Source organism: Filicampus tigris, chromosome 21 (assembly GCF_054856515.1).
Source record: "Filicampus tigris isolate MCC_2025a chromosome 21, RoL_Ftig_1.0, whole genome shotgun sequence".
NCBI lineage: Eukaryota > Metazoa > Chordata > Actinopteri > Syngnathiformes > Syngnathidae > Filicampus > Filicampus tigris.
The window spans coordinates 9,038,986-9,066,979 of record NC_141237.1 but is presented as its reverse complement, the minus strand read 5'-3'; the positions used below and the strand labels follow the sequence as shown (position 1 = coordinate 9,066,979).

General features: G+C 40.4%; 1 protein-coding gene and 2 long non-coding RNA genes across 3 annotated transcripts in view; 2 read left to right on the top strand and 1 right to left on the bottom strand.

Moving 5' to 3' along the window:
* adarb2 (adenosine deaminase RNA specific B2 (inactive)) overlaps nt 1–22,921 on the bottom strand; it is a 137,917-nt gene extending 114,996 nt beyond the window's left edge. Inside the window, exons 1-3 of the mRNA XM_086021266.1 lie at nt 22,693–22,921; nt 20,628–20,811; nt 58–247 (exon numbers count right to left, since the gene is read on the bottom strand). Coding sequence (XP_085877392.1) covers nt 58–163 — 106 coding nt within the window. The 5' untranslated portion in view covers nt 164–247; nt 20,628–20,811; nt 22,693–22,921. The remainder of the gene's footprint in view (nt 1–57; nt 248–20,627; nt 20,812–22,692) is intronic.
* On the top strand, nt 132–6,124 carry LOC147127494 (uncharacterized). Its single transcript, XR_015084471.1, has 3 exons — nt 132–686; nt 980–1,077; nt 5,991–6,124. It is a non-coding gene; the product is annotated as an uncharacterized LOC147127494 (long non-coding RNA).
* Nucleotides 8,398–17,854, top strand: LOC147127493 (uncharacterized). Its single transcript, XR_015084472.1, has 3 exons — nt 8,398–8,524; nt 16,913–17,027; nt 17,791–17,854. It is a non-coding gene; the product is annotated as an uncharacterized LOC147127493 (long non-coding RNA).
* Nucleotides 22,922–27,994: the final 5,073 nt, after the last annotated feature.

Here is a 27,994-nt window from a genome sequence, read left to right as displayed (position 1 = left end):
GCTCGTTCAAACAGCAAAGCGGTCAAAACGTGCAAGAAAAGTTGTGAATTCCTTTACCTTTTCGCTTTGATCTCCTCCTCCTCCTTCTCCTTTTCAGCTTGCATTTAACCTGGCCACCTTGAGCTCCCGACGCACGGCTGTTGTTCCCAAGTACGGACGCCATCTGCCCTTTGGAACGACTCGTCGTAATAACTTGAGACTTGTGGTCGGACTCTTCTCTTTCGCCTCCTTTATTTGCCCCTCCTCACTGAAAAAAAAAAAAAAAAAGAGGGTGCGTTGTTTTTAGCAGCTCCTATTATCACAACCTTGTGGTCGGAACTCCGGGTCTGGAGGAGACTGTTTTCTCTGCGCTCAGCATCACTATTGCGGGTTCTCAGTGCGCTCTGCCTCTGTGGAAATTTAGGCGTCAGCTACTTTGGATTCAATCAAGCAGGACACGCGTGACGCCTATCTGTTCCTCAGCCAGCTTTCTAATTAGGGTCCAATCGTGGCTGCCTGGGAGGTGTGACATCACCAGCTCCGCTCATATACTAACGCAGGGGGTGTTAGAGTTATTCACCCGCGCCTTTGTTTGTGATACTTGTGGCATTTTACTTCATACTTGACTTGTTTACACTTTGTTTCCTCCGCAGAGAGAACCTTCATTGTGCCTCGGGAAGGTCAGGTGTGACGTCACCATCTCAGAGGTAATAGTCGCAGTCTGGTTTATGATTTATAATTGAGCATCTTCCTCAATGTGTAAATTGCTCATGAAACGGTTGTATCAACAAGTTACTTGGTTGTATGTACAGGGTGACTGAAAAGTAACAACCAATTTCAAAATATTCATCATGTATGAAGTTATTGTCATTTTTAATGTAAGATAATCAAATGAGTAATATTGTTCTTTTTTTTTAAATCAAATACATTTTTCCCTCACAATAGGAGAATTTAGTAGATGTTGACTTTTTTTCTTTGATCTGTTTTTTAATTTTCCCAGTCGGGTCAGAGCGTGTCATCCGAGAGGAATGTAGGGCCAGGGAAAGAAAGACAACCAACTTGGTTGTTTCGACCACAAAAAATTGTCGAAACAAAAAGGTATGCCTCTAAACATTCATTCATTTATTTATTTATTTAGTCGAGGCCAGAACCAATGTTCCATGCATCCGCACGGACATTTTTTGGCGCGGACTGCCAGACGCACGGAGTACTCTTCCGGCAACGGAATTATCTCTTCCTGGATATGCAGGATAAGGGGAACAAGGTCTTGAAGTGCCCACTTTCCAGCAGCCAATTTTACATCATCCACAAGTGTAGATGATCTTGCAGTTCCTTATTAACAGACTTTGCCTGCACCGATTGCACGCATGGACTCCAGCGAGCAAGTCCAGACGGATGGGCGTTTATTGTATGGGGTGGCAGTAGCTCAACTGTACAGGACTTGGATTTTGGAGCCGGAAGGTGATGGTTTAAGTCCCTCTGCGGACAAAATCTAAAATGGCTACTGCAGTTGAGGGTGTATGCCAGGGGGTGCCCAAGTCAAGTCCCCCCGTCCAGTCTGTTTTCGATGTCTCCCTCCTCTCACGCACCTGATTCAAATGATCAGGATAGTTATCAGGCTTCTGCAAAGATTGCTGTTCAAAGAGCAATCATCATAAACATCATTGAAGACAGCTGTTCGCAATCCTAAATGTCTCATGTATGACCTCATTGGTCTGAACCAGGCCTGGAGTGACTAATCTGGTGAATTCCCGGTGGGCCGGGCTGCTCGGGCGTGCTACTCCAGATGGCCTGTGGATCCGTTTTGAAATCAGCAATTATAGTGCGCCCATGGTGCTTGAATCCAAACGTCCTTTAAATGTAATAATTACTCTCACGTGCAGGCCATTGTATTTTAAAAAACACTGACTGCACTACCTTTGTCTCACTTAGGGTATCACCAAGTCACAATAATTTAATGCCAAAAGTATCAATAATACAATACTGTACTTACAATACTTACACCCTGTCTGTACAAAATAACATATTAAAGAGGCATAACACAGTCACAAGTGTTATTTATAATGACGACAAAGCATGATGGGACAGCCTCATCTGATTACAGTTTCTGTGTGGCGATCACAACGTTAGCGCCAGTCCGCTAAGTAGTGCACACTTGTGTGAATAGGTTTCAAAATAAGAGCACTTAAAGGAATTGCAGCGTTAGCTGCCTTAATAGTGATGGCTTAACAGCATCTGATAGATAAATCTGACTTGTTACCCTAAAGTGTAAGTCAACCCAAACCTTTTTTTTTTTCAAGAATATGTTCTATGCAGGCCAACTAGTTGAAGCAAGGCATTGTGATGAATATTGCATTTGTGGAATATGAGTTAAGCAGCAAAATCCACCTGTTTTTGCCATCTCTGGGGCAACCATTTTGTCACTTCTGTCGACTGAATATGACACACATGCACGGATGCTCAGGGCTCAAATAACGACCAACTACCAATGGCTCAGCTTCAGAAAAAAGGTGGGCCGTGATTGGTCGTTACCTGAGCCTTGAGCAACTTCGATGTCATTTTCAATCGACGGAAGCGACAAAATGGCCGCCCCCGGAGATGGATAAAAACGGGTGGATTAACTCTTATTCCACAAACACAATATTAATCAGAATGGCTTGTTTCAACTAGTGGGCCTGCATATAACATATTCTTGAAAAAAATATGTTTGGGTTGACTCCATGTTTAAGTATGAAATATCTTATCCCATGTTATGTACACTTTTTGTCCTTTTGTCCCTTTTTACTATTTATGTTCTCACATTTCAAATAAACACGGATTGTGGTCTTGTAAGCACATTTAGTAGTAGTTTTGATTTTTGAACACATAGAACATGAATCTTATTGGAGGGAATGGTAAACTATTTTAGACTGATACACTACTAAGGTAAAATAGTATATCTTTTTGCAACCAGCCTGGAGTCCAATCAATTTTGTCATAACTAGCCCAAATGGGCATATTCCAAAAGTCAACCTTGAATAAGTGTATCCCCTCTTTGTGTACTTTTGTAGGAGGTGCTTTCAGCTGTTGGAGTGACTCTCACTAGGCTGCATTATAACACAGAGTGATTTGAGTAGAACCGCACATAATATAAATCCGGCAATCAATGGTCACTGCTAACTTTGTAATGCAGTTTAGGCGTTTAAATGCAACCTTGAGGTTGCGGGGCAAAACTCCACTGACAGCGTGGACTGTGTTTGTGGCCGCAAACTTTGAACATTGTGACATTTTGGCATTGTTGTGTGAAAGTGGAGTGTCAGGGCTTTCAGAAAGCATTTGCAGCTCGCCTAGCTGGAGGTTATTGTTTTAGTCCTTCCAATGCGGAAGGTCAGGTGGGTGCGCGGCGAAGGCGATGTGGTACCACCGCACACGCTCTCAGAAATCACGGCCAATGTCTTTGCTGGTGTCCAAAACTCATCAAAACAAAAGAGCATTTCCGGTTTTTTTTTTCGTTTCTTTTTTCAGCAACCTAAACATGCGAGCTGCAACTTCTCTTCAAGGCATCTACTTATGCTCATCAAGGGTTAATGGTCAAACTAAACAACAACCGGAAGAAAAAAAAAAAAAAGATTGAATGTGCAGAAATAACAGCACAACATGTTTGCTGATGTCAGACTAAAAAGTCACTTTGAGGCACTGTTATTGGATGGAAACATTTCCACCTGGGCCTTCGGGCAGAAGAGCGAGGAGAGCGAGGGTGCCGGGGCCGTGTGCCTGCCTGCCTCCTGCCCTCAGGACGCCCACAAATATCCATGTAAATTGCAGTTTAAGAGAAATCAATACAAGTGACAAGTTGCCAATGCCACTATCTGGGGCAGTAATGAAGGTGTGCTGGCAGGGGCCTGAAGCGCACATAGATAACGGAAAACAGGTTTGCTGGGGCAGGTTACACACACATTAAAAAAAAAACAAAACAATACAACAAGGTCAGTAGTTCTTACACTGACGCAAAGTGCTTGAAAAACCTTGGACTACCGTTTCTTACTATTACTCCTATGACGTGTCCACTAGTGTGCTATATTTAAATAGCATGTTTTGAATTACATTTACAAGCGCGTGACAAAAACTATTAGTCTCTATAATCTTTACATCCAACAACTCACAAATAGGATAGGATGGAGCAGGCAAGCAGTGCTATCGGTCTGTGCGGTGGGAGTTGTTTTGTAAAGCCTTGATACCTGTAGGGGCTTTAGGGTGCCCCAAAAAAAGACAGTCTAAAGAGTTGACTATCACAAAGGCAGTGTCATTTTGTGTGCGTCAAGCTGTGAGGGCTACACGTTCTGCATTTTCCTGTCATATGTTATTACATTATATTAATGTAAGGCTTTACTTTTCTGGAGTGGTGTCCAAAGCTTTTTTTTTCATTTTGGGGGGGGCGGGGGGGGGGGATTTGCAAAAATGACAAGCACAGATTCCTTCTGCTTATGTGTCTTTAGATTCTGTGCATTTTTAAAAATTATGTCATTCTTTTTCCGTACGTCCGAAAGTTTGGAGTTTGACAGAACTTTGGTGGAAAAATAAGCCATTAAAGCGGAAGTCAACTCCAAAAAGGTATTTACAAAAATATGTTCTATGAGGCTCCACAAGTTAATAATGCACTTGGAGAATATTACTTAAACAGTAAAATCCAACTGTTTTTGTCATCTCAGGGGGCGGACATTTTGTCTTTTCTGTCGACTGATAATGACATCACAGTTGCTCAAGGCACAGGTAACAACCAATCACGGCTAACCTGTTTTCCGAAGCTGAGACATGATGGGTCGTTACCTAAGCCCTGAGCAACTGTGATGTCATTTTCAGTTGACAGCGAGTGGCAAAGTGCCCCCCCCCCCCTGACATGGACAAAAATGGGTGGATTTACTGCTTGCCTCATATTCCACAGACACAATATGAATCAGGATGCCGTGTTTTGACTAGTGGAGATTATTGTAAAGAAATTTTTGGGGTTGACTTCCCCTTTAAAGACAAAACTTTGGTTTTCATGTAAAATGTCATGCCAATGGCATAATTAGAAATAAAGGCACAACATTCACATTTGCTTTGTATATATACCAGTAGCAACACCATTATGCCTAGTGTGTCTGCAAGAGAGGGAGAAGAAAGTGAGCCACATGTTGATCAGTCAAGAAAATATGGGATACACACATCGGTGGATTTTTTCAAAAACTGATGATGCTATATCTCAGTAAAACAGATACGCTTCAAAGATGAGGACTCTGACCTGATGTTTTTGGCAGTGGAAGCGTAAACTCTCCCTCCCTCCCTCTCATCTGTCGGATATCGTTCAAGCCATTTTGTTGTTTTTTTTTCCTTTTTGAAATACCGTACATGTTCATTTCTGCTTAATAATGCATGTGATGGAGATTTAAAACATCTAAATGTTTGTTTGTTGTGAAGCTCTGCAAATCCAGCCATGTCTGAGTGTTTGTTTTGAGCTTTTCCGTTTGATGTCATATCTATGGATTGAAGAGATTTCAAAATGAGATTCCACCGAACGCATGGTGACAACTCTCCTTTTTTCCCTTCATCAAATCAGCCACCTGCCATCTACGATAAGGAGACCAATCAGTGCGCCACTCACACACATTTCATTTGCTGCACATTTGATGTTGCCTTCACATTTATTTTTCAAAAACCTTTTAGGACTCCGATTCCGTTATATGAAATGTCTCCATTGGGCTGTTGTATGAATTAAAATATTGTCATTCTTCTGGAGGATCAACATTGTTCTGTTTAGACATTTTAACTGCCGGGTCATGTGGGAACAAAAGTCCTTTTATCCCACATTGTCTTCAAAATATAAATATATGACAAATATAACAAAATACAGTTACATCCTCCTCGATGGATTTATTTGAGTCTCCTTATCAACCTTTGCAGCCAGGTTGTAGAGATGGAAGCTTTGGATGCCTCCTCCCCATTAGTCTTTGGGAGTATATTGACTTTAAGCTTTTAGTTTGCTTTTTCCAAAGGTGGAGCTTTGGTGGTGGTGTTGGTGGAGGGGATTAGTTGGTTGTCGTCTTATCATCTGTTCAGACGGCCAACTGGGAGAAACGTGTACCTTCATCTCCCCGACACAGTCACTTTGCTGCTCTTCGGACGCCACAGCAAGCTAACAGAACGACAACGAAAAAGACTGCAATTCATTAATCCGGTCATATACCGGTAAATAAATACTTACTTAGATTAGGTGATTGAAATGTGAAAAAAATGTCATTTGCTCATCAGTTTGCTCATAATGACCAATTTGTTTGTGAAATTGTCATGCAAAACAAACGTTGTATATCATTTTTGTCCTTGTAGCCGATTACCTCTCAGTATGATTACGGCACACCACTGTAAAATACAAGGACAATTTGAAAAAATGAATACCTCTCTCCCAGTGTTACTAAAAATGGCATTATTGTCTTTGTAAAGGCAACTGAACCTTATTTAATATAATGCAGGTGAATATGAATTCAAACAGGCTGTAAATATGTGGTGTGTGCGCAAGAGCGTGTGAGTGGTATAAGTAATATACTGGAGGACTTTTTACTGATGTTAGCATGCCACCAAGGTTATTTAACGGTAAGTAATTGTGGATGACAGACTCTACCATGCAAGAATGGCCACACCTGCAGCTCAAATCCACATAAATCCCAAAATGCGGCCAAACTAGTAAAATAGAGGAGCAGTTGAAGAAGCACAGGAAGCACAAAACAGAGCTGGGAGTCAACACAAACACACAAGACGAGATGAGAACTGAAAAGTTCTGAATTCTAACGGAACAGGAACAATCCTCAGGACAACAACGCCAAACTCATGATTTGAAGTCATCACATTTATTAAAAGACCGAAACAACGCTGGTAGTACACTGATCCCAAATTCTATACTTTGTTACAATATTCTATACAGTACAGTATTTTTCTAAAATTACAAAAAAAACAACACGTGAAATAATGGTGATGATAGTAATGATGGTCAAAGATGAGTTCAGTTACTTCAGAAATGTTTGCCTACATGACTGTGACCACTGAGGTTACGTTCCCAAACTTTGAAAGTGACATTGAAGATTTTATTTTGAAGGTGTGTCATAGCAGTCAGTGGAGAGAAAAAAAAATCGTGAGCCACTCTTTTAGCTACAATCTTTCCCGGATGGCTTGTTTTTTTTTTCTCCTCTCTGCAACCTCTCTTCAACCTTTCTTAATTGACACCCATTAATCACATTAAGTCTTTAGGAGAATTGTCTACCCAGCGTCAGTCTTGGCTGACCCCAACATTTGGAGAGTGAAGATAAAGATGATGCAGTGACAGCTCTGAAATAGCCTTTTTTTTTCTTGGGTCAGCATTTGGGGATAATATGAATATCATTATACATAAGAGAGAGGAAACAAATGAGTTCTTTAAGAGGAGTTGAATGAGAGTGGGATTTTTGAGCGTTTGTGGATAAATTAGCTGGGTGGATTTCAAATTAACATATTGGAAGTCTTCATATGTGCTTCTGCATTTTTATGAGATCATCTTGCCCACTTAATATTACAGCTTTATTAGTATTAATCCAGATTTTTTTAATGTTTGGGTTTATGGTGATGTTTAATATTGGATTTCTTAATTTTAGAATGTGCTCTTTGTTAGGCTGAATTCCAATCAAAACGTCTCTCTGAATAGAAGCTAACATATTGCCCTTAATGTCACATAACATTATCAGCCCCGTGGTTCAGTACAATAGAGCCATTGTGTTCAGTGGGGAGGAGGTGGGGGGGCTTATCAGTGAAAGACAGGAAAGGAGAAAATGAATAGAATAAAAGTAAATTCGATCTCTGTTTTGCAAAGACGAGATTTCGCCAAATAGTATTATTCAATGTCTGATTCAGAAACATCATTCAAAATACAGATGAACTAAAATGCTCTTGACTAAAAAAAAAAAAAAAAAAAAATCACCAAGGGCATGTCCATGGTGTTTTCCCTTTGGACATGAAATCATATTTGCAGTTGTTGGTTTGGAAATATGTCGCAGTGACTTCCTAGAATTGTAATCTGCCTTCATTCAACACTTTCGATGGCTTTTAACTGAAGAAGTCAAATTAAAGACCATAAAAATACACAGATCACAACACTGACCACTGATTTGTCTGTTTTTCTTGTATAACATAATTGCAATGTATGCATCTGGACTGATTCGAGATTTGAACACCTAACTTGAGAACGAACTGTGAGCCATTACCATTCTGCCTAATATTATCATATTCGGATAGAATTTAAGAATTTTTAGAATTACAATGTTTTCCTGACAGCTCTTGGATTGAATCTCATTTTTACAAAATGCACTTGTGTATAATACTATATCCGCTGTCTTCTTTTTCCCTTTTAGTTACGTTTTCAGGTGAATGGAGATCTGCACAGACAAATAGCAGGGAAGTTGTGGAGGTCCCTGAAGCTACATAAGCTGGTTGTGCCAGGTCTGATTAAGATGAATTTGGCATCGAGGGATGGTGGGATGGCGGGGAGTCTGGGCGCTCAAGACAGGTAAGGGTGGTCTGCTGACATCTGTGTGCATTTTCACATATATATAATAAAAAAAAACAAACACTGCGACCCCGTGCAGTGGTCTTAACATTCATTTATCGGCAATATTTGCTGTAAATTCAGATGAGGCAACACACAGGAGGACATAACTGTTTGGTTGTGCGCATTTCATAACAGCTAGAGCTGTAACAAAGCACTTTACAAAACAATAAATAAAAAACAATAAAAAGGCCATAATACACAAATGTTAATTAATAAATTAACATAAATTAAATGAACATTAAACACTATATACAAATGACACCAAAAAAGAGCTGAACATTTCAGGTCTGATCAAAAGCCAGAGAATAGAAATGTGTCTTTAACCGGGTTTTAAAAGTGGACAGAGAGGGGGCTTGCCTAACATCTAATGGGAGGTCATTCCAAAGGGAAGGACCAGCGGTCGAAAAGGCTCGAACCCCTCTGAGGCTCCGCTTGGTCCTCGGCACCTCGAGCAGCGCCTGGCCCGCAGACCTGAGGCTGCGGGAAAGAGCGTAGGAGTGGAGGAGCTCTGAGAGCACCTCAGAAGTTCATCTTGGGAACTAAATTTATTGTTCCGGAATTGAAAATCACAAAACAAAACACTTTAGTCCTCACGCGTGGCTGATTTAAAAACGTGATTTGGTCAAATGCATACTTGTAATATTTGTGCAAATGTTTTGGCCCCTGCAACAGACAATTAGCAAACATATCATCCGAAAAATCCTAAAGGCCTTGAAGCTCAGCTGTATCTCATTTTGGAAACACAGATTAATTGCCTCTTTTCTAAACCAACATTAATCCTTGAAACTGCCTCTTATTTGGTGCTCCTACATCTCAGGGAGCCTCCATTCATCTCTCACACGCCACTAAAGCCATCGCGTAAAGTCAAACCGGCCCTCCCCTACTGCACACACTTTACGACATCACTAACATCCAGCTCATTAGCACTTTAAAGCTTTCCTGAATTACTTTAAGTCTTGTTTGATGTATTACAGAGTCGCAGTTGTGCGAATGGCAGGAAGCGCGAAGAGCAACAATGTTGCTTCTCACGGCGAGCAGTTCGTTAATCTCGCCATGCGGGGTAATTTGCTAGCTCGGGTGCACTGGATTTTTTTCTGGGGCCCTTGTGGTTTGCTGCTTCAGAGCCATCTAATACCTCTTGGAATAAACGCAAAGATCAGAGAGGGAGGCGCAGTTGTCCCTATGTGATATTTGCAAGGCACCGTTTTAATTAATTTCCCCTGTCTTTGTTCACGGGACCGTGTGCGTACAGAATGGCAGCATATGGCGCTGCTCTGTTTTGCAAATCCTCCAGAATCCAATGGTGTGGGATTTATGAAAGTAACAGATGAGGTTTTGATCGTTACGGCGGGCTGCTGATTGTCACCACTGCAGGATACTCTTTGTGCCTTCGATTCAAGTGGCCCGGCATATGCTGAGCATGGATGGTGAGAGGTCATCCAGGTCTTTGGCTATTTCATTATTTTACCAACAGATGGCTGAAGGGATTCTCATCATGAACACATCCATCCATCCATCCATCCATTATCTATACCGCTTATCCTCACAAGGGTCGCGGGGAGTGCTGGAGTCTATCCCAGCAGTCTTCGGGCTGTAGGCGGGGGACACCCCAAATTGGTTGCCAGCCAATCGCAGGGCATCATTCACACTTCCCTTTGCTAAATCAGTTGTGCATCATCATGTTTTTAAAATTGACTCGCAGTGGCGTCATAACTGACATTAAACGTCTTGTCGTCCTCATGGCTGGGTTTACACTGCACTAGTTAAAAAATACATATACAGGATAAGGAAACGGACATGCTCAAATCGGAATCTTCCAAATGTCAATAAAAACCTGATAAGAATTGAATATCTGCCAATGGGAGTGCAGCGTAATTGCACAGAACACTTCTTAAAAAAATATCCCAAATGATTTAAACCCTTTCGTACTACAGGCATATGCATATCCAACGTTTGAAATTAATAGTTGATTGGAACGCTTAAGATCAGATTCCCAACCAGTGGCTAATTATCCAATTTCACTTATTTTATCCGATAATGATCGTTTAATTATAACTACCAGTATATCTTCCTTCATAGATCTGCAGCCCTAGCTGTTATGAAATGCGCTATATAAATAAAATTGTATTGTATTGGTGGTCGAATGGTTAGCACGTCCGCCTCACAGTTCAGAGGTCGTGGGTTCTATCCCGGCTCCGGCCTCCCTGTGTGGAGTTTGCATGTTCTCCCCGTGCTTGCGTGGGTTTTCTCCGGGTACTCCGGTTTCCTCCCACATTCCAAAAACATGCATGGTAAGTTGATTGGACCCCGAGGTGTGAGTGTGGATGTTTGTTTGTCTGTGTGTGCCCTGCGATTGGCTGGCGACCAATTCAGGGTGTCCCCCGCCCACTGCTCGAAGACAGCTGGGATAGGCTCCAGCACGCCCGCGACCCTTGTGACGACAAGCAATATAGATAATGGATGGATGTATTGTATTGTATAATTATGACCTATAGTGCCAATAGGTACAATAAAGCCATATATCCACCTGTTGCCATTCATACAACATAAGTCATGGCTTCCTGTGAGTATATCAGCTTTGTGTTCAATTAAATTAGCCCAGATTTCACACGGAGTACGTCAATTTGTGAGTAAATTAAGCGGGGATAATTATTTCAGCATTTATACTTTTTGTGACATTTTTCTGATGTGAATTGGGTGCCCTGGCTCAATGATTGTTAGGAAACGTTGCCCTAGATTTCGTTACAAGTTACCAGGATCCTTTGGAACGGTGCAAAACATTATCTCAGGATGCATTCGCAATAGACAATTCGTACCTTGAGGAAGGTCTGCTTCATTTGGCGAGTGTAACTTGCGAACACTCAAGTGGTAGCTTGCACTTGCACATAAACGTGACGAGCATGTGTTGAGCAGAGGAAAGGGTTTAATCATATCAAAGCAATACAATGGAACTGGCTCAATGTGAGTGTGCCCTAAAGGGGAAGTCAACGCAAACATATTTTTTTCTGAGAATTACGTTCTATGCGAGCCCATTAGTTGAAACAGGGCATTCTGATAAATATTGTGTTTGTGGAATAAGTGTCAATCCACCCGTTTTTAGCCATCTATAGGGCCATTTTGTCACTTCTGTTGACTGAAAATGACATCACTGCTCACAACGACTAATCACGGCTCACCTGTTTTCTGAAGATGTGCTCGATACAATACAATACAATTTTATTTACATAGCACATTTCACAACAGCTACAGCTGTAACAAAGCACTTTACATACAACAACAAAATAGCAATCATATAACAAGTGAAAGCAATAAATTAACACAAAAGACAATGTACAATAGACACCGGAAAACAGCCGACAACTGTCAGTCTCGCGTCGGATCAAAAGCCTTACTGTACAATGCATCAAGATGGAGGTAATTGATGCAGGGCTTTCCCCCTGCAAAAGATTGATTGGAATTCTCTGACAGTATTCCTGATTTAAAAAAAAAGACAACAACACATTTGTATGCACCGGGAACAAGGCAGATTTAGACCTAAATAGCACCCCCAGCACTGCATTGTTCCTGATTACAAGGCCCCACTGACTTGCCATGCTGGCATTCTCTCATCCAATGACAATGCATGGTGAATGGTGTGTAATCAATTTTTGATCCAATCAGAGGTGGGTTCTTGTTTGACTGACAGAGGGGTCTCTGTGGGACTCTGATGAGGGCGAGCAAAAGTGCTCCGAGGGGATTGAGTGGCCACGGCAAAGCGATATTCTGATACATTTAGTCAGTTCTGCTGTATCTAGCTCATTTTCTGTCCATTGATGTTGGTTGTTAAATGGGCCCAATTTGCATGGTCGAACGCTTTGAAATAGTCACTAAATTTGTCAAATTTTTTTTAAAAATATTAGACGAAAAGTGCTTTATAAATAAAGTTGAGAGTGACACTGCCACCTACTGTAGTGGATGTGTAATTATTCTGAAAAAAAGCATGACCCCTACATACAATAGAATACAACTTTATGCAGCACACACATATATATATATATATATATATATATATATATATATATATATATATATATATATATATATATATATATATATATATATATATATACACACACACACACACACACACACACACATGCATGGAGTGAGCTAAATCCTAACCTATAAAAGGTGGGTATCATTGGCTGAGATGTATTTCCAGTGTCTCTGGTGATATCAGTCACATCATTTGCACTGAGCCGGTACAAAACTAATGAACCATAATATTACTATCATGACCCATCATTTAGTTTACATCAAGTTGAGCAACGGTGATCTGATGTTGATACACTCCTCTCAAGATAAAAACCAACTCCTTCATATGAACAGTAGATGGTGGTAGTAAACATTTTACGTGGAGCTGAAATATTTTCAGACACAAGCTTCAGTTATGTTCTCCACTGTGAAGTGGATGTCATTTAACTCATCAGACCACCTTATTTGAAAGACTGATTCCCTTCAATAAAACACACATTTAGGTGAAGGAGTTTATCTAATACTGATTGAAAGAGGCTTCAGGCTAATACAATTTGTTGTTAGACTAATTTGATTACAACAAAAACAAGTTGGTACACTCAGCTGGCAAAAGTTGGCAGATCAATCACATTTGTGTAAGAGACAATGCCTACCAAATAACATGCATCACTTAACTGACTACCCAAGATGTATCTTATTTTAAAAAGTTAATTGCATACAAAATCCACTGGACCACTTTAAGCACTTTTAAAGTCAATTCAAAAAAGTGGCTGAAAAGAAACCAGATATGTGAGAACTAATGTTAAATCAAGCTTCTATGTGCCATCTTATTTATTTCTTTTTTGGTTTTGTTTTGTATGTCGCTGATGTGTCAGTTCTATGTGCGGATTTCTATCTGTCCTTTTCTTTATTGTTGACGTTATTGTAATGTTGCTTCTTCTGACCTGCCAGGGACTGCAGATGGAAAGTAGCCGTTGGCAAATTCTGACATATTTACATGTAATAATATGCGCTGTCCCTTTTAAATAAATACTTTACAAATTACAACGTGTAAAGCACTGACACACAGTTTCTGCTATCGTGCTGCCCTCATCTAATATATATGTTTCAAAATATGCTTTGCTTGTCATCAAATTAAAAAAAAAAAAAAAACACAGCTGTGACAAATATAAAGGCCCAACAGCAGAATGTCTTTGAATTGACAGAGCCGAGGGATGGCAAACTGTCATGGGAATTCTGTTTTGCCTCTTTAGTTGGAATTGATTTCTTCAAAGGCGGCTCGTTTTTTAATTAAAACACTGAGCTAGCTAATTGTGAAATTGATTGTGGCTGTGTTTTGTATGGTGCGATGCAATATACTGATGTCCGTCGTGCAATCTGTAGCCTATTTATCAGGAAACGAAAGTACACCCTCTGCCTGTCTTGGTCCTTACATTCTCGCAAACGCAGGAAGGAATTTTTGAATGCTTAATGCTATAATCTCGCAACCACTCAACATGTTGCAGAAGTTATAAGCTATATGTACAAGTGACAGCATGGAAGTCTAACTCACAGCAAACCCAGTAAGATCATCCTCAAAGTAGCTTGAAAGACTATCAAGCAGGATTATACACTGGACCCATTCGAACTTCATGAAGCGATATGCACTTCGTTTACATGTAGCTTCTCTGGATAATGGACAGCCGAACTGTAAATGTCTACTACACAGACTTGTATGATGAACTCATTGTCCCTCTCCCCCTGCCAGTAAGATTTACGAGTCTTGTGAGATGAGATTTCCTTTGGAGAAATCACGTGACAAACTTCACATTCGTCTTTCTTGAGGGCTAACATTACCTTCGCAGACATTATATCTCAGCAGAGCTTTTTGTCAGTGGATTCATCACTAGCGCTTCAATTATTCATCCAGATTTGTGCAAGTCTCAAGATGTAAGTCTATAGAAATATAAATATAGTCTCTCTAGGCAAATGTCCATACTCACTTTTGTTACGCAATTAAATACACAATTTATAATTGAGATTACATTATTATATTGTTTTGAAAACCATATAATTAGGGTTACTTAACAAGTAGAGCTTGGTAGACAGATATATGGAACACATTTTAGCATTTTTAGTCCCTTCCAAAAAACTCAGCAAAAGCCTGCTCAGCATATCTGTATTTATCTATATTATCTATCTATTATCCACCATCATGTGGCGTCAAGTGTGTTATGGAGGATGTCTGCATAAGTAGAGATGTCAACATACATTTTGGTGACAACTGATTGCAGTTTACGGAGTTTTTGTACATTACGTGTTTGTCCCAGGCACAATCACGGGTCTGCATGTACAGCGTCCGAACCGTTTATGTGCGGACTACACTTCAGCTGATTTGGCATTTCATTTTCTTGTCGAAGTTTAAGCTATGACACAACAAAGTAGTGTACATTCAAGTACAGCAAATTAACTCCCACCCGTCAAGCGTTCACTGAAGCAAATCTCTCACTGTTGACCTGTTCTTGTGTAGACGAACCGAGATATTGGTTCGGGTCTTCGTCTGACACACGCTTGACAGATCATGAGCGGCTCATACTGTTAAATACGTCAAGGAAACGCATCCCTGGCTTGCTAGCTTAACATGTTCCAATTAATTACGTCTCACTCAGCACGTTGCTAAATGGCTCCAGTCAAGTCAAGGAGCTAACTTTATTCATTCCTTGTAAACATTTAAAACTTGAACACACACGCATTTTGACACACACTAAACAGCCCTCCCAGTGGGGCATCATAAATCACACTTGAGAGCAAATGAGCAGCTTTGCTTTCCATCTTTGAACCTTCCAAAGGCACTGTTAACTGTCCTGTCATGTTAGCTCTGCAGAGTAATTAGTGCGACATATCTGCAGGGAGAAACTGCCACTAATACAAAGTGCAGTGTTACTGTATTGCCCTGGTGACACTTCGAACCAGAGAGAGAGTCAACAAGGGTTATGGACCACCTGTAAACACGGCCCTGTTGCTGCATTTATTAGTCGTGGGAAATATCGAGTCAAATCTCGCTACACCGACATGAGCTCCTGTTTTTGGTTCACTAGACGGGTATGAGCCGGAAAAAAAGCAAGAAACGAGGGGAATAAACAGTGAAATGTTATCTCGAACAGGCAACGAGCGAGAAAGCTGCAAAACTCACTGCTGAGAGAAAATCATTCTCACTTAAATCCCAGCGAGACTAAAACGGATTCAAGGATTACACTGTGTGCTCACTTAGCTTTAATCAAAGTGCAAAGCTGCGCAGGCTAGTTTGGTCCTTGTTAGACATTTAAGACAAGCAGGTTCTCTAACCCGGTGAGGAAATACTTTGTTTTGCAACGTCTGTAATACCACATTTCTATTTCGAACCTTTTTCATTTGTTTCCCCTGTGCATCTTTTACATTTCAAACAATTTCAGGCTAAAACTTTCATCTTAATAATCTCAGTGTTCCAAGCTCATGTTTTGCACAGATTGCTGTTGGTTGTTTAAAGTGTTTTTGACACTGCATTTTTATCCTAAAGCACTGTGTGTATTTGCGTGTGTGTATGATCTCCATATGGAAGGCTGCGTGTTGTAGGCTTGATCTCTGTAAAGCAATAAAACATTTTCTTTTTTGTTGTTTTGCTTTTCCCGCACATTCCCTCTGGGGTGCGGCTTGTGCGACTGCGAGTCCTTGTACAAACAGCGCAGGTAAGTCTGCGTTTGCCTTGATTCTTTCGGGAGGAAAAGAGACAAAGGGCGCCCTGAAGCTTTCTCACATGAACACAAAAAAAGAGAGAAAAAAAGTAAATACGGGTTATTGCACGACGTGAGCGTGCATAGGCAGCAGGCATCGGAATAAGCGTCGTAAAACTTGATATAAAAGTTAATGTCCATGGAAAACCTCTGATTCAAATCTATTTTTTCCCCCCATTTGTCTACATTCCAACTGCCCTGAAATAAACATTGATTCTTTTAGCGTGCAAGTTTGCACATGCACCACACACAACTGAACACTACACTTCATTGACACACAATTTCCTGTCTGGTCCACAACTTTTATAGTTCCCTTGAACAGGTGATTCGGAATCACCATTGTTATGCAAGAGGAGTCATTTTCCTCATTATCAATCAATTCCATGACCAAACTCAGTCAGCATCTCTTCTCTGTTCACCATGTCAACTTTGGACTTTTTCTCACTCATTATCAGTATAACCCAAGTAGGCCGTGTTCTAGGCCTGAGATCAGGTCCACCTCTTCAAAGGGACAGCGGGGCTGAAAATGTTCAGGATACTAGAGAGGAGGATTCCTTTTAATGAGTCTCTTCTCACTAACCAGACAGCGCCGTCTGAAGACAATCTGGGATAAAGGCCGGAGGTCCTAAGGTTTGAAGAAGAAGTGAAACAGCCGAGGTTCACGCCTGTAACTCGAGATTCTTGTTTGCAGAATTGAGGTGAGGCAATATCTTCAGGTACCTTCGCAGTCTTTCTAGCAATTTCACATTTGTTGGTTTATGGGCAGCAACGGGTCAGTTTGATTAATGGTCGCAAACCAGTCTCCGTATTGTTTATCACTTCTCAAATAAATAAATAAACATGAAACTCAAGTTAATGTTTGACCAGCTACCGATGAGCTAAACTGTGAAACTAACTTGGCTGGCTGTCTTTGTGGGTTTCATCATGGTGGATGAAGTGCATTTCTATGTTTTTGTGTCTTACCCTTCACTTGCAAAGCCTACATGTTTCCATTCAATTCTCCAAAAATATTTTTGAATGCAAATCCAATTCGTGCATTAGTGCCGAGTTTGTACAAGCGACACACACAAAAACCACTCTTCTTAAAAACAAGATGGCACACTGTGGTAAATGCAGATTTCAACTCAAGGCAGAATAACTTGTCGAGTCACGTCGTTCAAGTCAAAGTCAAATCGAGACGGTCAAAAATTTTAGCCCAGCAAGTCCTAAAATGGGCGACTTGAGTCTGACTCGAGTCAAGTTATTTTAAGAATACTGTATGTTAGATAAGGTAGCTTTTGTTTTGTATGACTTTATACATATTATGCTGTTCTTTTGAACATTTACCCACATTCCAACATGTGTGCATTAATTATATAACATTAAACTGGAAAATATCAAAATTATTTATAAATTAATTAATAACTCTTAATACATTAAAAATGTTTTCTGTGACTGACAGCCCTAAATCTATTATTTCAGAGCCACTTAAAAGTACTGACAACATGCCACCGTGAGAAGGGAAATCAAAGCAAACGAAAAATGCATTTTGGAGCTTTCAGGTGAGGCTCACATTTTTGGAGGGCCAACAAAATAGTCATCATGTCATAATGACACAATCTGAGTCCAAGAAGCTGCAGCTAGGATGATGATGATGATGATACTGCCCGGATATGCCCTCTTGTTTCATGTTGACTAATATCCAGCTTTTTGCCAAATCTTCTTCTATAGTCTTTTCGAGAAGTCTTTGATGCTGGGCACAAAGTGTACAAGAACAAAGACAGCAACACCAACGTTGCATCTGGACAGTCCAGGTGAAGAACCAAACAGCAATGACAGCGTATGCTGATGCAGCCTGAGTGTTTTATCAGCTGTCCACACACTCACTTGGCACTGCGCATGGTTGTCTCTCTGATATTAGGAAATATTTTTTTTTACACAGCTGCTGTTAAGATGTCACCCAATATATTGACCCCTCAATGTTATTGTCTGGGATGAGCCTTTTGGTGTTGTCAGTGTACACATTCCGACAGAAGAGACGCACGTTTGATTGATTGATTGATTTATTTTAAACAATGCTCACTCTAATGTTTATGTTTATGGATGTTTATTCTGCCAACCATTAGCAGTACTCCAGACAAGCAACGTTTGCTGCAGGGGCCTTTATTTGGCATCTGTCAAGGATCTAACGTTAATCTATCACTACTTGTTACATCAGCCTTTCATCCATCCAGGACTTCTCTTATTTCTTGCTGAAATGGCTTTGAACTCCCACAGACCGCTTTGGTTAGGTGCTTAGGTGGGATTAGGAGGGATGGGTGAGGACTGAAGGCATCCGTTCTCTCCTTCGCAATAACCCCACAGGGACAAGTCAAATACAGCAGAGCCGGCTGACAACACACAGGATGGCTAACTGGTTCAAAATCAGACACCCATCATTTAGTTTTTTGTTTTCCTCCTTAATACCCCTTTAGTGTGTTCTTTCTCAGTGCTCTACAAAGACCCCCGCTTTAGAGAATTAAAGGCACACTAATGTGATTCATGAGATACATCACACACTTATTTTCTATTGGTAAGGGAACAACATCAAACTCCTGAGAGAGTTGAACAGAGTCATTAGCTAAAAAAAAACCCATCTAATTTGTTAATAAGAGGAATGCAATGTAAATGAGAACTGTCATCTAGTCCCCGCTGGGATTGATTTTTTTTTTCCACTGTACCCAATGCCTATCACCCAGACTCCTTTGGCTGCTACCCACTTGAGAGAACACGCAAGATGATCTGCTGCTGTTTGGCTCCCAGCAAGTCAAACACAAACCAAAGAACCTTTCAAAGTTAAACAAATCACCCTCGGGTGTTGTGTCCTTCCACATTTGGGTCCGACTTTTGCGGCAAAGTAATGTTTGTCGACTACATAAACAGCTGCTTGGCACAGACAGTCGAGAAACCACATTAGACAATACCATGATCTTATTTAACTTACATGAAATCATCAGAAACTATAGGTTATTTGAAATGATGATCTGGCCATGAATTGCATCACAATGCACTACTTCTACTACTATGATAGGATCAGTGAGAATAGGTCATAGGAAACCATTTACTTACGTGATGTGTGGCTAAATTGCAATGCACAGGATATTCTGGAACTAAAGGTAATATAACTGAAGAGTTTGTGATCGTAAATAAGCCATGGGGTATTGAACAAAGTCGAAACACACCATTCTCGACATGTATCTACAGTTTTTAAACATTTCCTTGAAAACATCTATCCAGGCATTCTGTGGGCAGGTCATGAAAAAACAGATTCGGAAGGCAAGAGACTGATGAAGGTAATACAGACATTCTCTTCCCTTATATTGTATTAAAGCTCTCCAAGGAAAGCCTGAGGCATTCTCAGGCCCTCTGAGCTGTATAATCCCTCCAGGTTTTCGGCCTGCCCTAGTCGTTGAACATGCGCAGAACACCAGACAGATGGGAGGCATCCTAATTCAGATACCATGACCACCTTGGCTCCTTCAGTTTACAGGGAGGAGACAAATTCAGCCCTGAGCTCGATCCAGACTTTTGAGCTGCTCAACAAATCTCACATTTCATTCTTTCTGACACTAAATCTCAAATTTCACATCAATTGGAGCAGAGGTTTGGGAGCCACGGCCCGCTGAATTTTGACATTTTCAGCAACAAGGGGCGTGGCCGCTCTCCTTTGAACCCTTATATCTCAGGAACTATTGGGCCAATCTTCACATAACATTTATTTTTATGAAGGGAATTCAACAAGGATTCCAAATTGACACTCATTTAGAAGATTGGTGTACATTTTAGTTACTTCATCTATAATTTGACCTTAAAATTGACTTTTTGGATCACATGACCTTAAAATTTTTCAGGAAATGTAATCTCACTGAACATCTAAGGGTATGAATATTTTGACTCCTTCTTGCTAGAAAATAAATAAAATTAGATCTCTGGAACTTTTAGAGCCGCATGCTGTTGGTTCGGTCATGCTTCATGTAAGTGAGTCACTTAGAAAAATTGTGGGTGGATCTTTTATTAACGAGCATAATAAATGTAATAATAAAGGCAATTATTATTTTACTCTGAACATCACAGGCACAATCATGTTATGAAGTTATATTTTTGTTCTATTTTAAACTTCTGTCTTATGCAGTTTGGCCTGGTCAAATAATGATAATTACCGCTTTGAAATTGGATCATTTTAATTAGATAAATCCACACTCGACCATAACACTTTCTCTTTTTTTTGGTATCTTTAAGGACTTTTATACTCCCCACTTACAGTAAGAAAAACTGCTTACCTTGGGCAGGAAATAGGCCAAAGACGTCTGTGTCTTCTTCCATCCTTCTCTCAGCAAAAGAATGATTGATCTCTCCATCGGTGATAAGAAGCTCTCCCCCATTAGGTTCCTGCTGCCACCCCTGTCCCACTTTCCCTGAGCTATCATGGCAGGCCTGTCTCAGAGGCCAATGATAACGATAGACCTGGGACACAAAGGTAAATCAATCTTAGCAACGCAGGCGAGAGGTGGGAATGAGTGTGTATGTATGTTAGTGTATATTTTTCCCAACAGCTGTCATGGACATGTTACCAGTGCATGCGCATACATTTAGGTGTGATAAAATATGTCAAGATACTGAGCAATTTATGGACTGCAACTCCAGTTCCACTGTATAAAATTAATATAGCTTAGCAGCACCATATTTTTAAGTTTTCTTTTCTCACAAAAGGGTCTCTGTCATAAGCCTAAAAGGAAAATTGTAGTGATGATAAGCTCTACAAGGTCTAAAAATAGTCACCGGTGACAGGACGTTGTGGTTTCCTAGGAATGGTGTAGAAATGTCCATATAAAAATACTTTCAAATGTAAACGGTGTTGCATATTGATAATTGGGGTTCATTGTTAAACTATTATGCAATTGTGAAATTGTTTTCACACAGTTATTTGAGCTTTTTTTTCCTCCAGAAGTGCATATTAAACCCTTTACATTAATCAGTACACAAGTAGGAGTTTAAAAAAAGGCAAAAAAGTGATGTGCCTTTTTTTTGTTCCAATGATGCAGGTAAAATGCAGTTAGTATCTAATGTAATTAAGCTCTAACTTGATTAAATCAATTCAATGCGTAGACACAGTAAGGTGAAAAAGTGATTTGTGAGATCACATTTTTGGTGGGGTGAGCATGAGTGTTAGTGTGGCGTTTCCTCATCAGAGTGGTAAAACAACAGCTGTCACAGGAAACCTGGATGCTATTGTCACACAGTGGCTTGCTGTAATGGGGATAAGTCAAAAAGGCAAGTGGAGCAGGCAAGACAGCAGTGCAAAAGAATCTCTAAAATTAAGTTTAAAAAAAAGACAAACATGCAGCAGACCGCTCAAGTGTTGTGACTCCATTTGCCATGATGCACCACCCTAGTATGTGCCTCCTTTGGGAAATTGATTTTGGGAAGGAACGAATGTTTGCTCAAATGTGGCCATTGTATTTTCTACGGGGGTGCGCCACCATTAGTGCTTTGAACAGAACTCTTTCGTACACAGTTACTAGTTTGCGTTATCTCATCACTGGAGTTAGGTAACATTCTATTTTTTGTTTGTTTAGAGCAGGGGTCGGCAATCCGCGACTCTTTCATCCTTAATGTTGCGCCTCTGCGTGGCTTGGGAAAGTAAATAAGTGTCCGATTGAAGTGAATGTTATTTGTCTCAAAAACGTGCATCATGTCTTCTTAGTGAGTCAAAGATTTTGGCCACTTTCATATGTGGTCCTAGATGCGTTCCTATTGGATTTTTTTTTTTTTGCAATGCTACCGCAGACTGACCCGCCAGGTCGCATATGTCCGACGTTGACGTCATCCTCAGCCCAAAATGCGCTCCTAGGGCGGAGGTAAAGTTCTGGGAGCGGGGAGATCGAATCCGCAAAGTTGTTTTGGGTAACAGTATTGACTTTGTACGTGACTTTAATTTAATCCCACTTGAAACATGAAGCATCAATTTGATATTTATGGTGATATAGTAATTCAGCCACGGCTCCGATCGGCCTGTTTTTACGCGTGAAACGAGATCGAAAAAGCCTCAACTCATCATTTCCCCAAAATACTGTATTTCTACCTCTGACCGAATCGCTCCACTATCAAAGATTTTGACAGTGTCGGGGGATTTTTTGGCTCAAAATGCTGCACCACATTTACTTTTTTAAATACAACGTCGTGTGTGACGCCGTCTCTTCTTCTGCGCATGCGGGGCACTTTCGGGACGCACGCTTACACCGAATAGATTGAGGTCGCATTTATAATGTAATATGAACGCTTACACACCAAAAAAAAAAAAAAAAAAAAGTTGAAAATGACTTCCCAGGAAAAGCAACAACTTACCATCTCGCCACCTCCTGTGTCTCAGTAACATGCTAATGGCAACTGCCAGCAGGTGTGACGCACGAGGCTCCGCCCGTCCACCAACACTCTCAGAGGAGACTGCAAAGAAAAATAAAATAAAAAAACAGCAGGAGGAAGGCAACAAAACATGATCATGACAGATACTGGAAGAAACAAAGTAAAGAAAGCGTGCTAGAATGATTGATCCTTAGGTTATTTCGACTTAAACTTTTCAGTGCATGACGGCCGCTGAGAGTTTATGTCCTCTAGTAAGGAGACCTTACGAATGGAAAGAAATCTTTTTCAAAACTATATTTATGCAACCAACACTTACTACTAATTAGATTTTCCTGTTAGTGTTGCAGACTGCAACACTGACTTGCAGGTTCAAGGAGTGAACTATTGATCCAGCAGCAAACAGCCATTTTTATTCATTTATATGAAAATGCCAAAAATATTTTATTTTCTCAAAGATTGAAGGTAAGAACCGGAGAGACATTCAATAATTATGACACGTATGAAAGTGATCATGGAAAATCAATCGAACACCATCAAATATATTTGCTCATATCTCCCACATGACCTTTACCAAACACAATATGGCATTAAACTAATGTCTTCTTAATCAATATGCATTTCACAGTTTTAACAGAACATTGATTTTGTGAGTATACTAACCACAGCAAGGCTGTCTGCCACATCACAGTAATTTAATTTGTAGACATGAGATTATAAAAAAGAAAAAAACAATATTGTTGTGTTTTATTTTTTAAATATGTTCATTCTATCAAAACTACACCCAGGATCCTGCTCTTTAAAATATAATTTTGTCATTACGGCAAATCAATTTGTTGAAAGCAAGAGCACCCCCCCCAAAAAAAAAAAAATCAATATTTGATTATAAAATGTGTATTTCTTATCTTACCATCACAACAAAATCTTGTTATCTTTAAAGCTCACCTTGACAAGGTTATGAGGGATTTACTGATGGTTTCTGCTTGCTGTTCTGTTTGAGTAGCACCAGTTTAAATCCAAGGATACATGCCGGACCGAAGTCAGGGGAAATGAACTGTTGAACAATGGAACTGCAATTTAGCAAAGTGTTATGCAGAGCCTGGTAAAACAGCCAAGGTTAAAGTCTCCTTAGTCCGTATATTGTCGGAATCATATGGGCAAATATTAAAAGGAAATACACACCTTAAATATATATTAAAGTGGAAGTCAACCCAATTTTTTTCCCAAGATTATACTGGTTATTTACTAGTTGAAACGAGGCATTCTGATTAATATTGCATTTGTGGAATATGAGTTAAGCAGCAAAATCCCCCCGTTTTTAGCCATCTCATGGGTCGGCCATTTTGTCTCTTCTGTCAACTGAAAACGACATCACAACTGCTCAGGACTCAGGTAACAACCAGTCATGGCTCAGTTTCAGAAAAAAAGGTCACCCGTGGTTGGTCGTTACCTGAGCCCTTAGCAGTTGTGATGTAATTTTCAATCGACAGAAGTGACAAAATGGCTGCCCCCAGAAATGGCTAAAAACGTGTGGATTAAACAAATCCAACGTTAATTAGAATGCCTTGTTTCAACCAGTGGGCCTGCATAGAACATATTCTTGAAAAAAAGAAATGTTTGGGTTGATTTCCCTTTAAGGGGATCATAACCACCAGTTGTAATGGCGATTTGTTCAACAATAGAGAATGATCAATTATATTGGGAATAATTTGTTTCACAGCCTAACTGTATGCATCTTCTTCTGTTCTTGCAGTTTAAGTCAAGCCGCTACTATCATCCACACCAATTTGTTAGCGGGTGCATTATCATTCATATGAGACTTTCTACAGACAAAATACCGTATAGGATGGATGGAACACAACACCGGGATCGTTATGAATGAATACATTGTGTGCGCAACCATCACATTGCAGCTGCATATGGTGGCCTCACCTCTGACTAAGTGACCTTGCGTAAGTCTCCTTTAATTTACCACCTGTCAACTGTATGCTAACTGGACTGGCTCGCCATTATTGTTTTTCAGTAGTGCCCCTCACCTCCTCCTCCTCCTCCTCCTCCCACAACAATGTACATCCTGTGATAGCAGGTCTGAGGTGTCATATCAGTATTCCTCACCAGCCAAAAATTAAGAATTTAATTACAGTGACACAAAAGAGAAGGTAGCGGCTCAATGCAGTTTCATGGTAATAAGGCGACAGGAGGTTGAAGGCAGCATTTGTAAAGTAATCATTGAGCGACACTTGATGAATTTTAAATGGGGAGATAAAAGGTGAAGTTTGGAACTGTCACTGAGGGAGGGGGCAAGGGGGGTATGCTCGTCTCATAAGGTACAGAGGAAATCCGACTGTGAGATTTCAAACATGTTTCCATCTGTGGGCCAAAGATACCGAGAAGTTCACGACCAGGTCATATCATGGGAACGAGGCTGGTATTTATATTGAAAGAGCCTTGTGATGCTGTTTCTGGCATGGTGGATCTTTAAGAAAGAAAGTAGTGATGAGCAGCCTGTCTTTGGGATTTGCAACACATGCAAACTCAATCTACCCACAATTCAAATTGCTTTCAATTGGTAGAAAAGAGGATAGTTACAGAAAAGGCATATTGCGTAATCAACATAAGACCATACATACTGTATATTGAATGTGATTGTGTTTGGACTTGTGCAGAAGTCACACAATTTTGAAAATTAGATCAAGATATACCGAATACATTCAGTGATTATGACAACAGGCAACAAACAGGATGTGGCCTGTAACCAAAAATGATTCTTATACTTGCATTGTGGTATTGCACATGCCACCGCATCAGGATATCGTCATAGAAAAGACATTTTCAAACACCATTCATTATGTGCGGCTTGGATTGCCACCGGCAATTTTAGTATGTTGGAAAAAGACTGAAGTACGACTAATTTGCTACCTTGCTTGTATTTTCATTTCTGTTCCCGGGGAACAGCCGCTCACCTGGTTTGGACAATTTGTTCAGCACTCATAATTGTATAGAGGCGATATGATTGATCACTCAATGTAGCGTTCCCTGGCAGCAATATTTGTCTGACCAAGCATGGAGTATTAGCAATAACTATTTGGTTTATGACTTTCACAGTTGCCATAACCAGGGCAATGCTTCTAATAGATGTAAAAGGCCTGGCTGTGTTTTACTAAAATAGTTTTTGCCGCCTAAGAAGGATGAGAATGCTGAGAAAGTCATGCTCATTCAGTACAGTAAAAGTCCTTTCTGGAAAGCAATGTTTCCAAATAGATTAAATCCAAGCCTAATGTACTGATTGGTAAAAAAAAAAATAATTAAATAAATTTAAAAAAAAGAGAGCAGGAACAAATGAGTTTCACCTTAGTCTTTCAAATGAAGGGCTCAGTAATCAGGGTAATTGCAAATAATAACCCCGGCCCACGGTGTAGGGCCTGGGGTTCTCAGCCAGTCCCTTCTGTCACATTCCTTGTTCCCACTGTTGCTGTCATTAACATAGCGGGGCTCCGAGGCACGTCCCGCTGTTCAGCATGATTAAGATAGGCAGTGACTCGGTGCCATCAATTCCAGTAGCAGCTATTTCTAACTTACTTGTTTGCTTTCATTTACCTGGCTGCAAAGATCCCAAACCAATGCAGTAAAATGTTTCCTTAATTTTACCCAGTGGGATTTACGGTCACTTAACCGACCTATCCTAGGTCGTGCAGCTTCAACAAGGCAGGTCTATCTATAGCGGCATTCATCGTTTAAGCAGATCATTTCTTCAACTTTTATAAACCATTCTTAGAATGTGAGGCTTCACAGTATGTACAAATATGGTAGCACCGGATTCAAATCTCAGCTCATGCCTTCATGTGTGGAGTTTTTCTGGGTACTCCAGGTTCCATCCCCCACATCCCCAAAACATGAATGTTAGGTTAAATGAAGACTTACTGGTGTGAATGTGAGTGTAAGAAGTTGTCTTTTTGTGCCTTTTGATTGACTGGCGACTAGCGCAGAGTGAGCCCCACCACTATAAAATGCATTGATTTTTGAAAAGAAACTACTTGGTAGATAGCAGGCCCTGTTCAAAGAAAATTTGCAGGCGACTGGATAGTCTCGTGCTGCCGTTCTTCCCAAACTGTCATGCTATTTTTTTAAATTAGATTTATTGGACTGGTTATTTTTCCCTTTGACTTTTTTTTTTTTTTTTTTTTTAGCCACAGTTGTAGCTCGGCAATGGATTTGCAAGATTGCATGACTATATTCTTCTAAGTGCAGCTGCCGCGAAGTTTTAATGTCTGTACTTGTTACATTTTGTGGACTGGAGCCCTTCTGCATAGTATTTGCATGTGCTCTGTGCTTATTTGGATTATTTCTGTGGACTGCACTTAACACCCATAGTCCAAAAATATGCATTCTTTGTCAAATATCTTTTTTACGTCTTTGATTGGCATCTTTTTGCAATTTTACAATTCTAAAGGATTCTGGCATCTTTGAATAATTACGGATATGGAACATTTTGCCAGCACTAGTACACAGTATATGATTTTGAGTTAATATCTTATTTTCAATATTTCAACAAAACAAATGTACTAACTTGAGATTTTACCAGCTGATCAATCACTTTGGGCTTGAATGTGAAAGGCAAACTCAAGACTTCATAATTGCCCATTGGAGTGAATATGAATGGTTGGGACCCTGTGAAGGGCCATTTACTGCACTATTACATTATCAGACAATTCATGGGCATCTTTTTACACGCCGTCTACATAGCTTCACTTCTGTAAAGCTATTTGATGTTGAAAACAGTGAAGTCGCGACCATATGACATCAGTTGTTTCGGATCTCCCATAAGATGCCCGTACTGGCAAAAATAGCCAGTACTTTCGCACCATGCTCAAAATATTACCTCCTTGATGGTCCCTTGCCATTTACAACACAGCGGATGATATTTGTCCAGCGTCTTAATGCTTAGATCCCTGTCTCCTAATTGATGTTGTTCTTCAGACGAGAATATTGATGGCGCAGCTCAGCCAGATTGGCAGCTGCATGAATCGTTATTAGCCCGGCAGTCGGACACCCCGGCTTGTTGCGAGACGATGTTCAAGTTATGCTGCTCGACCCCAGGGGATGTGATCGCGGCTCAGACAAGAGATAATTAACCATCTGAGGCCGATAGCCCACAGGCCAGCGACACGCTGAGAGGGCGAATGAGAGGAAAACACAGAATAGGAGAGCGACCCTTGTGGTGTGTTAACATCATACAGTATGTGACTTTTAATGCTTTTTTGATTATATGTACCCTGCAATTGCCTGC